Raw genomic sequence first — 11,840 nt, 5'->3', positions numbered from 1 at the left:
TTCTATTTTCACAACGGCTTTCACCCGTTAACATTCAAGTCCATTAAAGGCAGACAGTGTGGGGAGATTGCGGATTCAAGTCCCGTCTGGATGCGATATATTTTTCCAAATCTGTATCATATTTCCAGTTCACTCATTTTTCGCTTTCCCAGCTGCACACACTGTCTGCCTTTAATGGACCATTTTTGCTAGCTCGTGGTTCATTCTTGGCCTCCAAACGCCATCCTCACATATTCCGCCGAAGATGGTCCTGAGCACACATCGTTCGAAAATGGCTAGTGCTTGCAAGTCTACCATAACACCATGTTCCATAACACCTTCGAGCACAATGTTGAACAGGAGGCAGGAAAGACCGCCGCCTTGTCGAAGTTCCTCGCGTATTTCAAACAGGTTTGATACCGCACCCGAAATCTTCACACATTACTGTACAACATCCATCAGGGCCTTCATCAATCTCGTTAGTTTCGCAGGGAAGCCATTTTCGTCCATAACTTTCCATAGCTCTACACGGTCGATAGTGTCGTAAGCGGCCTTAAAATCGATGAATAGATGGTGCGGGGGGACTTGGCATTCGCGACACTTTTGGCGGATCTGTTGCAGCGTAAAGGCTTATTAACTTTTCACTTACTAGCGGCGAGAGGCGGCAAAAGATTATCTGGGAGCACTTTGTAGGCTGCGTTGAGAATCGTGACCGCTCCATTCTAACTTGTCGCCCTTCTGTATTCTTCTTGAAAAAATGGGTCTACTGCCTTCGTTTCTGTTTGTATAGACTCACGTTACAACGGGTCCTTTGTTGTCCGCGCTGCATTTTTCTCGTCTAGAAGCGTTTAACACTTCTCGTAGAATAAACCGTTACGTCGATTCCTCTCGACGAATCCCACAGCACCTTCCGTTACGTTATTAATGGCTGCTTCCACAGTACTCCAGCAGTTCTCCAGAGGTGTTTCGATAAGCTCTCCCTCATCCAGTGCTGTCTCAAGGCTTTGCGCGTACTCAGTGACGTCTTCGGGGAGTTAAGTCGCTTCATATCATACCGTGGCGGTCGACGGTACCGGATGTTGTTGACAACCAAAAGTCTTTGGCGCACTTCAACCATCAGGAGAATCGACGTTTGCCCCACGATAGGTTCGAACGTCAATAATATCGGAGAAGTCCCGTGAGAATAATTTACCATCAGCAAACAATTACCCCCAAAATCTTTTTTCATCTCTATGTAAGTTTCTCTGTTTTTACGATATTAGGTTTTAATCATTTCCATCAACGCTAACACAATCTGTCTCTTTCTACATTCAGAAGTCACTTTTTTTTCGTTTCCTTCCATTTTCTCTCTTTTCTCTTTTCAATTTCTCTTTCACTTTTTCTCTCTTTTTGCTTGTTCTCTCGTGTACATGGTCCTTCAGCCACCCATTGTTTCCACCACCTCTTTTACCATTCTTCATCACAACCCTACGCTCCACAAACTATTTATTCAAAGCACATTCTATTCCAAATCGGCCATCGAGTCAACTTCCCACCTCCTCCATTCATCCATACATTACGTAACGCAAAACCCAATTTATTGGGACATGATTAAGGACCCGAAAGCCATCGAATTAATTAAAAAAGTTCTTATAATGTACGAAAAATCATGATCTTGGCCCCTCCTTTTTCATGGGTAGTCCCTCCCCCTTTCAAATAAGTATATGACCACCTCCTTTGTAACAGAAACTCGTATGCCAAGTTTGGTGGAAATCGGTTCGAGTTATGCTGGAACATGCATACAACCTACATACACAACTTGTCTTCTATATAAATTGATAGATAAAAGATAGATAGATAGATAGATATAGTTGACAACAACCATATATCTAAAACAGCTGTAGATTTTTATTAAAGGTCGATACTTTTTTTTTTGGAAAATTTCTATGTTTCAAGAAAAAATATCGTCTTCACGTGGAAACTATCTAAAATATGATTCCCTATTTTCATTTTTATTTTTAAAAAGTTTGTAACTCTTAACTCATTTCGAACATTTTAGATTCAAATTTATGATAATGAATGGACCTTTCAAGGAAAAAGCAACTTTGAATAACAAAAACTATGCGAAAATAATGACGCATACCTTATTTTGACGTTTTCGAGAATTCAATACCCAGAAGACTCTAATGTTTGATATTTTTTGGATTCTTCGAAAATTTTACACGAAATAGGCATCCAAGTTCGAGGTGTACTTTTTTATTCTGAAGGTAGATTATTTTAGACTTCATATCCATCATAGCCACCATGCATCTTTATTGAAGAAAAGCTATTGCAATGACTACTGCATTATACCAACCGTATTTTACCCTTTTAGAGGGTTCAAGACATAGGAGACCCTACCGTTTGACATTTTTGCATTGTGAGAGCTTTTTCGATGGCGACGTTTGGTGGTCATGATGGATGGAAAAGATTAAAAAAATTCTGTAAAATAATTTCTATCTTAAAAATGGAATTAAGTTCGTATGAGAATGGACAGATTCTATCGCAGGATGGGTTAGTTAGTGTCAAGGAATTTTGAACACTTTGTTCTACAAAAACAAACTCTTTTCTACTAGAATGATGGAGATATCCTACGAATATAGAAATTAAGAGGGCAATCGTTATTTATCTAAAGTTGTATTAACGTCAGGCTTGTCTTATTATCGTCAGGCTTGTCCTATTATGGTCAGGGTCGTTATTAAAGTCATAGAAAACTGAAGAATCGTCATGCAAGAAATAAGGGCTCTAGAACATCATTTACCTCCCTGACGATAATAGAACAGATACCCTATGTGACCTCAATGTACCGACTGTTTTTCGAAGACAGTTAATCACTTTCAAAATTACTGTGATCAGCCCTTTTTTAAATTAAAGTGAAAATTCAAAAAGTAATAAGAAGATTGAAAAAGTATATTGAAAGTTATTATAGGTTATTATTATAGGTATTACAAACTGATATAATTTTACGCCTTTACGGTCGGTGGATCATCAGAATAGAATGAAAAATGTACTGAAAGTTAGAAATTCTCGAAATATCGTCAATCTATTGATTGAATGTCACAAATTTCAAAAATCTTTTTGATGCTCGATTTCAAAACAGTTTTTGAATTATTTTGTACTCAAGACATTTACATTTTGTTGCTGTCCGTCCAGTGTCCACGATATCAATTTTCCAATCAAAAGAAAAATTTTCTATGAATCAACAAAAACATGGAAATGATTATCAACGATCTAAAGTAAATTAAATTTCCCTCAAATTGGGAATTGATCAAAACGATGATGTCCAATCGAAAAAACGGCAAGTGTACATAGTAGGTATATAATGTCGCTTAAAAGAAACGGGCTTACGTAAGTGATCTTGTGTTGCAATATATAATTACATGAATACCCGCAGCAACATACAAGTTGTGTCAAAAAAAAACGACTTTCCATAATATTAAAAGAAGCTGCATCCAAACTGTAATCCTCTTCCGGTAAAACTTACTTGCTTCTACAAATTCAAAACTGTCCTCATCTCGTAGAACCATTAAAAATCTCGCAAAACCAGTTTGACACAGAAGCATATATTTACGATATCCTGTAAGAAAGTCCTAACCGCCAGCGAACCATTCTTTAAGCAGCCAAAAAATGCTACATCGATTCCGCACTCTACCAGCATACATGTCACACAAGACAGCACAGTCGGAACTCCAGAAATCGTTCTGTCGGAAGATGTATATAATCATTAATATTCTACTAAAAGCCCCGTTAATTGCATGCAACACAACCAAGTGCAGATACCATGCAATAATAAAACGGAAACCAAAAATACAACAGAGAAAGTAGACCGGTTTGAATCCATCTCCAACAGATGGATGGGCACCAACTGGCAAACTTTACTGTACAGGTTTCTTGAAGAATTTCCGAAACGCGAACTTAAATGTATAGATTTTTTTATTCTAGCTTAATTTTCTGTTTATCGAAATAAGATATCTTCATCTTTATTGTTTTCCTCTTCCATTTCATAGTCAGTCAGTCTTAATTTTCGAAATTTTGGCTTTGTTGTAGTGATTAGAACAGATTCCATTCTGTATATTCCAATGCTTTAAAAATGATGTCGTACCTCTTTCTCAATGAGAGAAAGACAAAATATTCATTCATAATTTTTCGCATCATAAGTATTTTACGCATTGCGTGATTTAAGCGTTCGTGTACGTACAAGTTTGGATTGTTGAGACAGATTGCATTCATTAATATAGAGAGAACGTGTATTTGCCACATGAGAACTTGGTTGCAATAAGATTACTGGTAAAAATTTTTAAGAAATCCTAACCTTCGATGGTTTAGTGCCTCCTGGTACGTCGTAGTCTCTGAAAGAACCTAGCGTTCGTTTCAGGAGATTCAAACACTTCATCGTCGCCACTAGTCCAGCGAGTTATTGTAGGATGGTCGGATACGTTCTGATATGCCATGCTGTCGTCTGCCAAAAAGGCTAGACTTGCTGTAGAACCGTGATCTCCGCACGGGAAGCGAAAACCATGTCTTACCACCTGGTTCTCCCGTAATTTACAACGAAAGCGCAAATAAACACACAATGTGAGTATCATCCCGAAGCTGACGATGGCCATTATCTCGTTTCTGTCTATAGTTGAATCGAACAGAACCGAATTATAGTTATCTTCGGAAAATCCGTGGAACCATCCTTTCAATGAATAGTGCAACCGTGCGCTAAAAATCATATTAACCCCATAAAATAAACTCATAGCACTAAATAGGAAGGCGTTAGCAAACAAAAAGATTTGTATAGAACTGAACAGGATGCCCACGACCAACGTAGTTACCAAGAAAGCAACACTCCAAACCGGATGACTCAAAAAGTTGCCATCTGAAACAATGCAATGATTGTACATTAATAACTCAGCAAACACATATCGCACCTTGATACTTACAAATTCCATAATAAACCACACTACACAGCAAGAACGCAACCATCGAATTGCATATGATAATGGCCGCTATGGGACAGATAACTGACACCAGCACAAACAGAATGATACCTGCGATCGATCCAACCACCAACAGCGTTATTAGCTCTCCATCTGTGACACTCACATTAATATATTTCAATAGTTTGATAGTTCCCAATAAACCGACGACTGCACCGCAAACAAATGCCTTCACCGGTAACGGGAAAAAACCGACCACGATCTCTGCCGCCATTATAATTGTAAGGATGAATCCCACTATTCGAAGCGGGATATTGAACTCGTAGCATTCGGCCGCATGTAAAAACGGTTGACAGGCATACGTATGAACTGGGACGTAAGCAGCAAATCCCTTATGCACCGGATCAATAACGACTGTTACAAATACCATGCCTCGTCCCTTTTGTCGATCGTAAAACCGCTTAATAGCACCTACATTTGATGATAAATCATTTAATCGCCCAGACGCTTTAGTAGTTGCATAAGAAATTAGCTTTCGAATGTAGGTGAAATATGTTCGTTGAGAAAAATCGTATGAAGGCATGGATAGATAGTAAGACTCATAGATAAGATTCGTCTTTCCACACCGGTTGTTCGGATCGAGCAACGGTCGAGCTACAGAAGCTGGAGGTGTATCGACCTCAATTGTAGTTTCCTTTAATGTAAGATTCATTACCGGAGAAACTTCAACTGGGTATTCTAAATTGCATCCACCCGGAACGGGGGCAGTTTTGTTGTACAGCATCAAAACTAAAGAAACCCAGATATCGTCGTGAGGATTTGTGTTGATCGCATATAAACTACCGTCTTCATAAAGAATCAGGCCTACGTTCATTCCTGTTAACGAACGATCTTCAACTATATAATTAGTGTAGCTGAGCGTCGCGTTGAACTCATACGCATTCATCTGTATCAATGCAAAGCCAATATCTGCACCATGGATTGACATGTTTCTGAGCTGAATATTCGTGTTCGAATAAGCAGGAAGTACAATTTCTCGATAATCATTAATGTCATTCATTTTTACATTTTTAGGTACAACAAGCTGCACAATTTCATAGGCTAAAAAATATCATAACATATTTTAAAAAGCAAAAACGGACAATATACCAGTGGTTCCCTTACTCAGCATTTTTGTATCGAAAAATTGTGCTTCGGTTGTCGAAGATAGAAAACTTTTTTTTGCTCCATATAGACGACCTACGCAGGCAAGACATATTGAAGCAAATAATACTCTGGACCATCTTGATGCCAACATAAGAGCTGGATAACTTTTGTGACGCGAAACTATTTAAATAACTTGAATAATAATAACACTGCAAAACTTCAACGATGGCTCTTCAATGTTTACACCAGAAATGGGCGATTTATACATCGATAGAGTCAGTATCGATACTTGAAGCAAGCGTAACGAGGGTATCGAGTGTTTTGACAAGTCCGATATACCCAAAGTTGCCAGATCAATCGGGATCTTCCTATGAGCCAATTTTTTACCAGATTTCGTTCGTATTGTCAATTTTGTCATATGAAACGTTGCATACCTTTGGAACCATTCAAATATTACATAACGCGGAATTTGGCAATTTTCAATACCCACCCACCCCCACGTAACGCAATTTTACATGTTTGACACACGCAAAGTAACACTTCGCTGAATACCCCCCCCCCCCATAACGCGTTATGTATTATATGAATGATCCCTTTAGAATTTCATTTTTTCCAATAATTAAAATTCTTAGTTGTCTCATAGCGAATTTACTTATTCCACCAGCTCACGTGACCTGGAAGCAACCTAACTGCTGTCAAAACTCTTTTTTATTCGCTCGATTTTGACCCAGTATTGACCTGGCGTGCTGCCCGAAGCGCACCGTAAAATTTGTCAGCCGCACCCCACCACCACACGTGCTTAGTTCGTAAACAATTACCTGGCATCTCTATCTTACTTGCGTCGTAAATTGTAACGTCGTTTCTGACACAGTGGAATAAAGAAATTCGCTATTAGTCACATGAAATGGCTGTCAAATATTTCACGTGCATTTTGCCAGATTTATTTGAAACATAAGCATAGTTTACAGTTCCGAGCGAAGTGAAAAATTTGACAAGTGAAAAAGCGTAAATTTTCGCTTGCGAAATCTGTCGTGAAAACACGTTTGAGGAACACGCAGGTATTTCACCAGCCTGCAGTTTACAGTTTAAGTGAAGCGAAATTCACGAGTTTACACTCCGAGCGAAGTGAAAATTGGCTGCAACTGACAGAATATAAACGCACGCAAGTTTTTGCTTGTTGCTGCTTTTTTCACTAGCGTTTGCATGCGTGAAAAAAGTAAACCCAAGTGAAAAAGATGAGATCCACAACCTTCGATTTCGCTGGATCGAATTTGTTTACAGTTCCAAGGAAGTGAAATTTTTGCATGTTTCATTTTTCACGAGCGCAAAATTATTAACATTTTGTATGAGATTTTCACTTCGCTTGAAACTCTAAATAGGGCTATAACGGGCACGCATATCGCGCATACCAATTATAGCCCTATTTAGAGTTCTAAGCGAAGTGAAAATCTCATACAAAATGTTCATTTTTTCACGTGAAAAATGAAACCTGCAAAAATTTCACTTCGCTTGGAACTGTAAACAAATTCGAACCAGTGAAATCGAAGGTTATGGATCTCTTTTTTCACTTGAGTTTACTTTTATCACGCATGTAAACACTAACGAAAAAAGCAGCAGTGAGCGAAAACGTGACATTCCAGTACGTTTATACTCCGTCCAATTTTCACTTCGCTCGAAGTGTAAACTCGTGAATTTCGCTTCGCATAAACTGTAAACTGCAGGCTGGTGAAATACCTGCGTGTTCCACAACCTGGTTTTCAAAACAGCATTTACCTTACGCTACCATATCAATAAATAAACAAACAAAACAGCGTTCGCTAGCGAAAATTTACGCTTTGTCACTTGTCAAATTTTTCACTTCGCTCGGAATTGTAAACTATGCTCCCAGAGATCGATACTGCAATATTTATGCAGTGCAACTGGGGCACCACAAGACAGATGTCGTTAGTGTATTAACGTATTTTGATTCAATATTGAAAATTCTTTGTTCTTTATAACGATCATACCACATCTGAAGCGTTGATGATTTGCTCGAACCAGGATTGCAAATTTTCACTGTCAGTGACAGATACTCAGTTGAAACTGAAAACTTCGAATATCAGTATCAACACGAACGAGCTGAAAGTGATAATTACTTTCAGCTCCAATCAGTTGACAGTGGCAATGCTGACTGGCAGCATTACTATGATTTCGCACACGCTATGTTGCTCTAGCGATGTTTATGCGGTGTAGGATGAAGGTGTCTACCTGCTTCATTACCTTCATGAAATGCATTGTCTCAGATCAAATAATTTTGATATTAATTAAGATACATCATTTATATCACTGACATGATTACTCACTGATCATTGACTCGGGTAACACTCAATATCAGTTTGAACAAAGTGAGAGTGAAACTGCTGTTGTATCATTTTCATTTTTCTGTGTCGAAATTTCGCAACACTGGCAAGGCAATCCACGGGTGACGTTCTACTGCTTGTACGTTTGTTATTGTTGTTATTTTTCGTGTTGCAAAACCAAAACACAACTGAACACGAAATCTTCTAATGTCAGAATAAAAATCTAAAGTGATATTTTATTGTTGTTTGAAGGATTGCCATTTGCAATACTAGAGCCACTACTGTAACTGTATAAGCACAGATAAGGCAATCCACGAGACAGTCCCCGACAAAAAAATTGTTGATTCACAGCTTAATAAGCTATTATTCAGTGGATTTCGGTTGAACTATAGCTTAACAAGCCGTTATCCGACAGAATTCTTGTTGGGAACCGTCTCGTGGATTGCCTTATACAATTGGGTTGTTTAGCTACTCACGGATTTTTTATTTTTATATATCAACTAGAAGAGTGTAATTTTCTGAGCGAGACGTGGTGTTTGAAAATTTTATATCATTGTCCTTCGATTTTTAAATGAAGAATTAAAAATCACTCTAAATCGCTACAATGACAGTTGGTATATGGGCAAACTGTCATTGTAGCGAATTTGTGATTTAAAAGTTAAAGGAAAACGATAGAAAATTTTTGAAAATCACGTTTTGCTTAAAAAATGCAGCTCTTTCAGATGATATAAAAAACTGGAATAGCTAAACAACCCAATTACAGTGGTGATTCGTTCGTTAGGTGTTCATTAGTTTGGGGGTCGTTAGTTGAGTGTTCGCTAATTGGGCCGTCAAAATCAGGCTTGAGAAAAACGCCATCTTTCCATGACCCAAAAATAACATGTGACACGATGCTGTGGTGAAACAAAAATGAAATAGCGTTTTCACAGGGAACACTTAACTATTTCCGAGTCCAGTGTATTTGAAAATTCGAAGTGGTGGCTTTAAGCAAAGACGAGTTAACAAGATACACAAGTGTCAGATCTTCTCATATACCTTGCGAACTTCCAGTATGGTGGGGCCCCCGAATGACTCCCTGAAACATCAATGGCGAATGTGTGTGTGTGTGTAATATGCATAAACTATCAAATACGAGATTGACAATAACAACTATAGAAATGTCTTGTCAAACGTGCCAAACCGATAATACGCACACAGACACAGTTGATGTTTCTTGGACGCGTTGAGGACGTTTCGACGTTGTTTCCAGTCACATGCAGGGAACTGTGTGTCTTGTTATTGCTCGTCTTAGCTTTAAGTGAGCCATTTGTCACCGTTTATCACCCTTTCACCCATGGGCGCAACTAAGGACAATTTCTAGGGGGGGTAGTTTTCATACATTTCATTTAAAAAAAGAGAAAAGAGAATTAAAATGCGCTTATTTAAAAACTCATGAAATAGTGTCGTAACAGTAGAAAAAATCACTTTTATCGGGATTGAATCTCCGAAGATGTATTCAATATCTTGATAACAGTGTCAACGCCAACCTCTTTCAGCAACACTGATTCGATGTTGAGGCAGTGCGTACCAGTAGTACACCCGTACTAGTTGGTATAAATAGACCCCGCACATAATGCCATATCCCTACTTCCACGTGTAACCGACTGGAATACGAGCAACCAAGGGAAGATCGGTGATTTGGTGGGAACTTGGTCATATGCTGACAGGGAAGGGTTAGTTGTTCTCCTTGGAGAGCAGCTTGTCCGAGCGTCTGTTTCCTAGGATGTTGGCGGCTCAAAAAGCGACTGATCTGAAGCGGACGGTTAAACTATGAAATGCGGTGTCTCGCCAGCTACACCCAAGAAGGCAGCCCCGTCGCGAGGCTAAGCATCGCAGCCCTAGTAATGCAGCATGCTAGAATAAACATACTACGAACAATCAATTGAAAACGAACCGGAATAAAAAGTACTGGTCTAGGCGACGAAATAAGGACAACGATTAGACGCTCGGTACATGTAACAGTAGATCGCTTAACGCCCCGGGTGCTGCCGGATTCGGCTGGATCAGCTAGAACCCGCCACTTCGACATCGTTGCGCTCCAGGAGCTTTGCCGGAAAGGAGAGAAGGTACGGCGGATTTGTGGCCGCAGGGCACAGTACTACCAGAGCGGCGCTGCAACCAATGAGCTGGGTACTAGCTTTACAGTGCTGGGCAGGATTCAGAGGCGTGCGATCAAGTGGCAGGCGCTCAGCGAAAGGTTGTGTTTGTTGAGAATTAAAGGCCGGGATTCTACAACTACACTACACTCAATATCCACTGCCCTCACGAAGGACGACCCGATATAGAGAAAGAAACGTTCTACGCACAGCTGGGGAAACTCTACGATAGCTGCTCGCGTAGAGACATCAAGATCATCATAGGGGACACGAACGCTCAGATCGGTATGGGAGACATATATAAGCCGGTAATCAGCCCGCACAGTCTGCACACCGCGAAGAACGACAACGGCCAACGATGCGTCAACTTCGCAGCTTCCGGCAGACTTCTTTCCCAAAAGGACATCCACGAAACCATCTGGAGATCATCTAACCAACGTACAACAAACCAAGTTGACCATGTTCTCATCGACGTTCTTCTCAGATATATAAACGTACGCACCAATTGCGATGTGGATATTGGCTCGGGCATGACCACTTCAATCGAATCTAGTGCGACGAAGTGAAAAGTTGACGATGTACCTGATACGACCGGTAGTCCTCTACGGAATCGATACAACGACGCTTCTGGCAGAGGGCCTTAACGCTCTTGTAGTTTTCGAACGGAGGGTGCTGCGGACTACCCAACAAACAATTTTGTTGGATAACGGCTTGTTAAGCTATAGTTCAGTCAAAATCAACTAAATAATAGCTTATTCAGCTGTAAATCAACAAAATTGTTTGTTGAGTATCTATTGTTGAGTACAGACGGACGACGGATAATGGCGACAGTGCAAGAACCATGAGCTGCACGCGCTGCTTGGAGCGAACGGCATTGCACACCAAAGTCCAAAGTCAATAGGTTACGGTGGGCCGGTCGCGTCGTAAGGATGCCGGACGATAATTCTGTGAAATCACTTCTCTTCAGCAACCCAGTTCAGAACTAGAGGGGCGTAACGTGCACAATGGCTCGATCAGATCAGAAAGAGACTTGCGGGTACGAGACGTCTGAGGAACTCGCGAAACACAGCCCAAAACCGAGCAGCATGGCAACTACTCCTTGATACAGCACGAGCCACCACGTCTCTTCTGATTGTAAGATCTGATCTTCTGATTGTAAACAAGTAAGAGAGCTAGGTTTGAGAATCAATCCTGAGTGTAGTACTAGTTCTTAGCCAATGAATGATGACATCTCAATTTGTGTTGATTTTGATGCTCTGATAGTATGGAATCCCAACAAACATTTGAGCTGAATAAAA

At 40.0% G+C, this 11,840-nt stretch overlaps 1 protein-coding gene across 1 annotated transcript; it reads right to left on the bottom strand.

The window, feature by feature from the left end:
• Positions 1–4,226: 4,226 nt before the first annotated feature.
• LOC129726045 (transmembrane 7 superfamily member 3-like) lies at positions 4,227–6,318 on the bottom strand. The gene is made up of 3 exons (XM_055682605.1): positions 6,087–6,318; positions 4,926–6,023; positions 4,227–4,861 (listed from the first exon to the last, which is right to left on the bottom strand). The coding sequence occupies exons 1-3, from the start codon at positions 6,217–6,219 to the stop codon at positions 4,320–4,322; spliced, it is 1,773 nt and encodes a 590-aa protein (XP_055538580.1). The 5' UTR covers positions 6,220–6,318; the 3' UTR covers positions 4,227–4,319.
• Between the last annotated feature and the right edge of the window lie 5,522 nt (positions 6,319–11,840).

Source organism: Wyeomyia smithii, chromosome 2 (assembly GCF_029784165.1).
Source record: "Wyeomyia smithii strain HCP4-BCI-WySm-NY-G18 chromosome 2, ASM2978416v1, whole genome shotgun sequence".
NCBI lineage: Eukaryota > Metazoa > Arthropoda > Insecta > Diptera > Culicidae > Wyeomyia > Wyeomyia smithii.
This window is presented reverse-complemented; position numbering and strand designations above follow the sequence as displayed.

Coding starts and splice junctions, on each gene's coding strand:
- LOC129726045 (XM_055682605.1), bottom strand. CDS start 6,219: ATGTTGGCATCAAGATGGTCCAGAGTATTATTTGCTTCAATATGTCTT. Junction 6,024..6,086: donor TTTCGATACAAAAATGCTGA/GTAAGGGAACCA, acceptor GATATTTTTTAG/CCTATGAAATTGTGCAGCTT. Junction 4,862..4,925: donor TGTGGTTTATTATGGAATTT/GTAAGTATCAAG, acceptor GCATTGTTTCAG/ATGGCAACTTTTTGAGTCAT.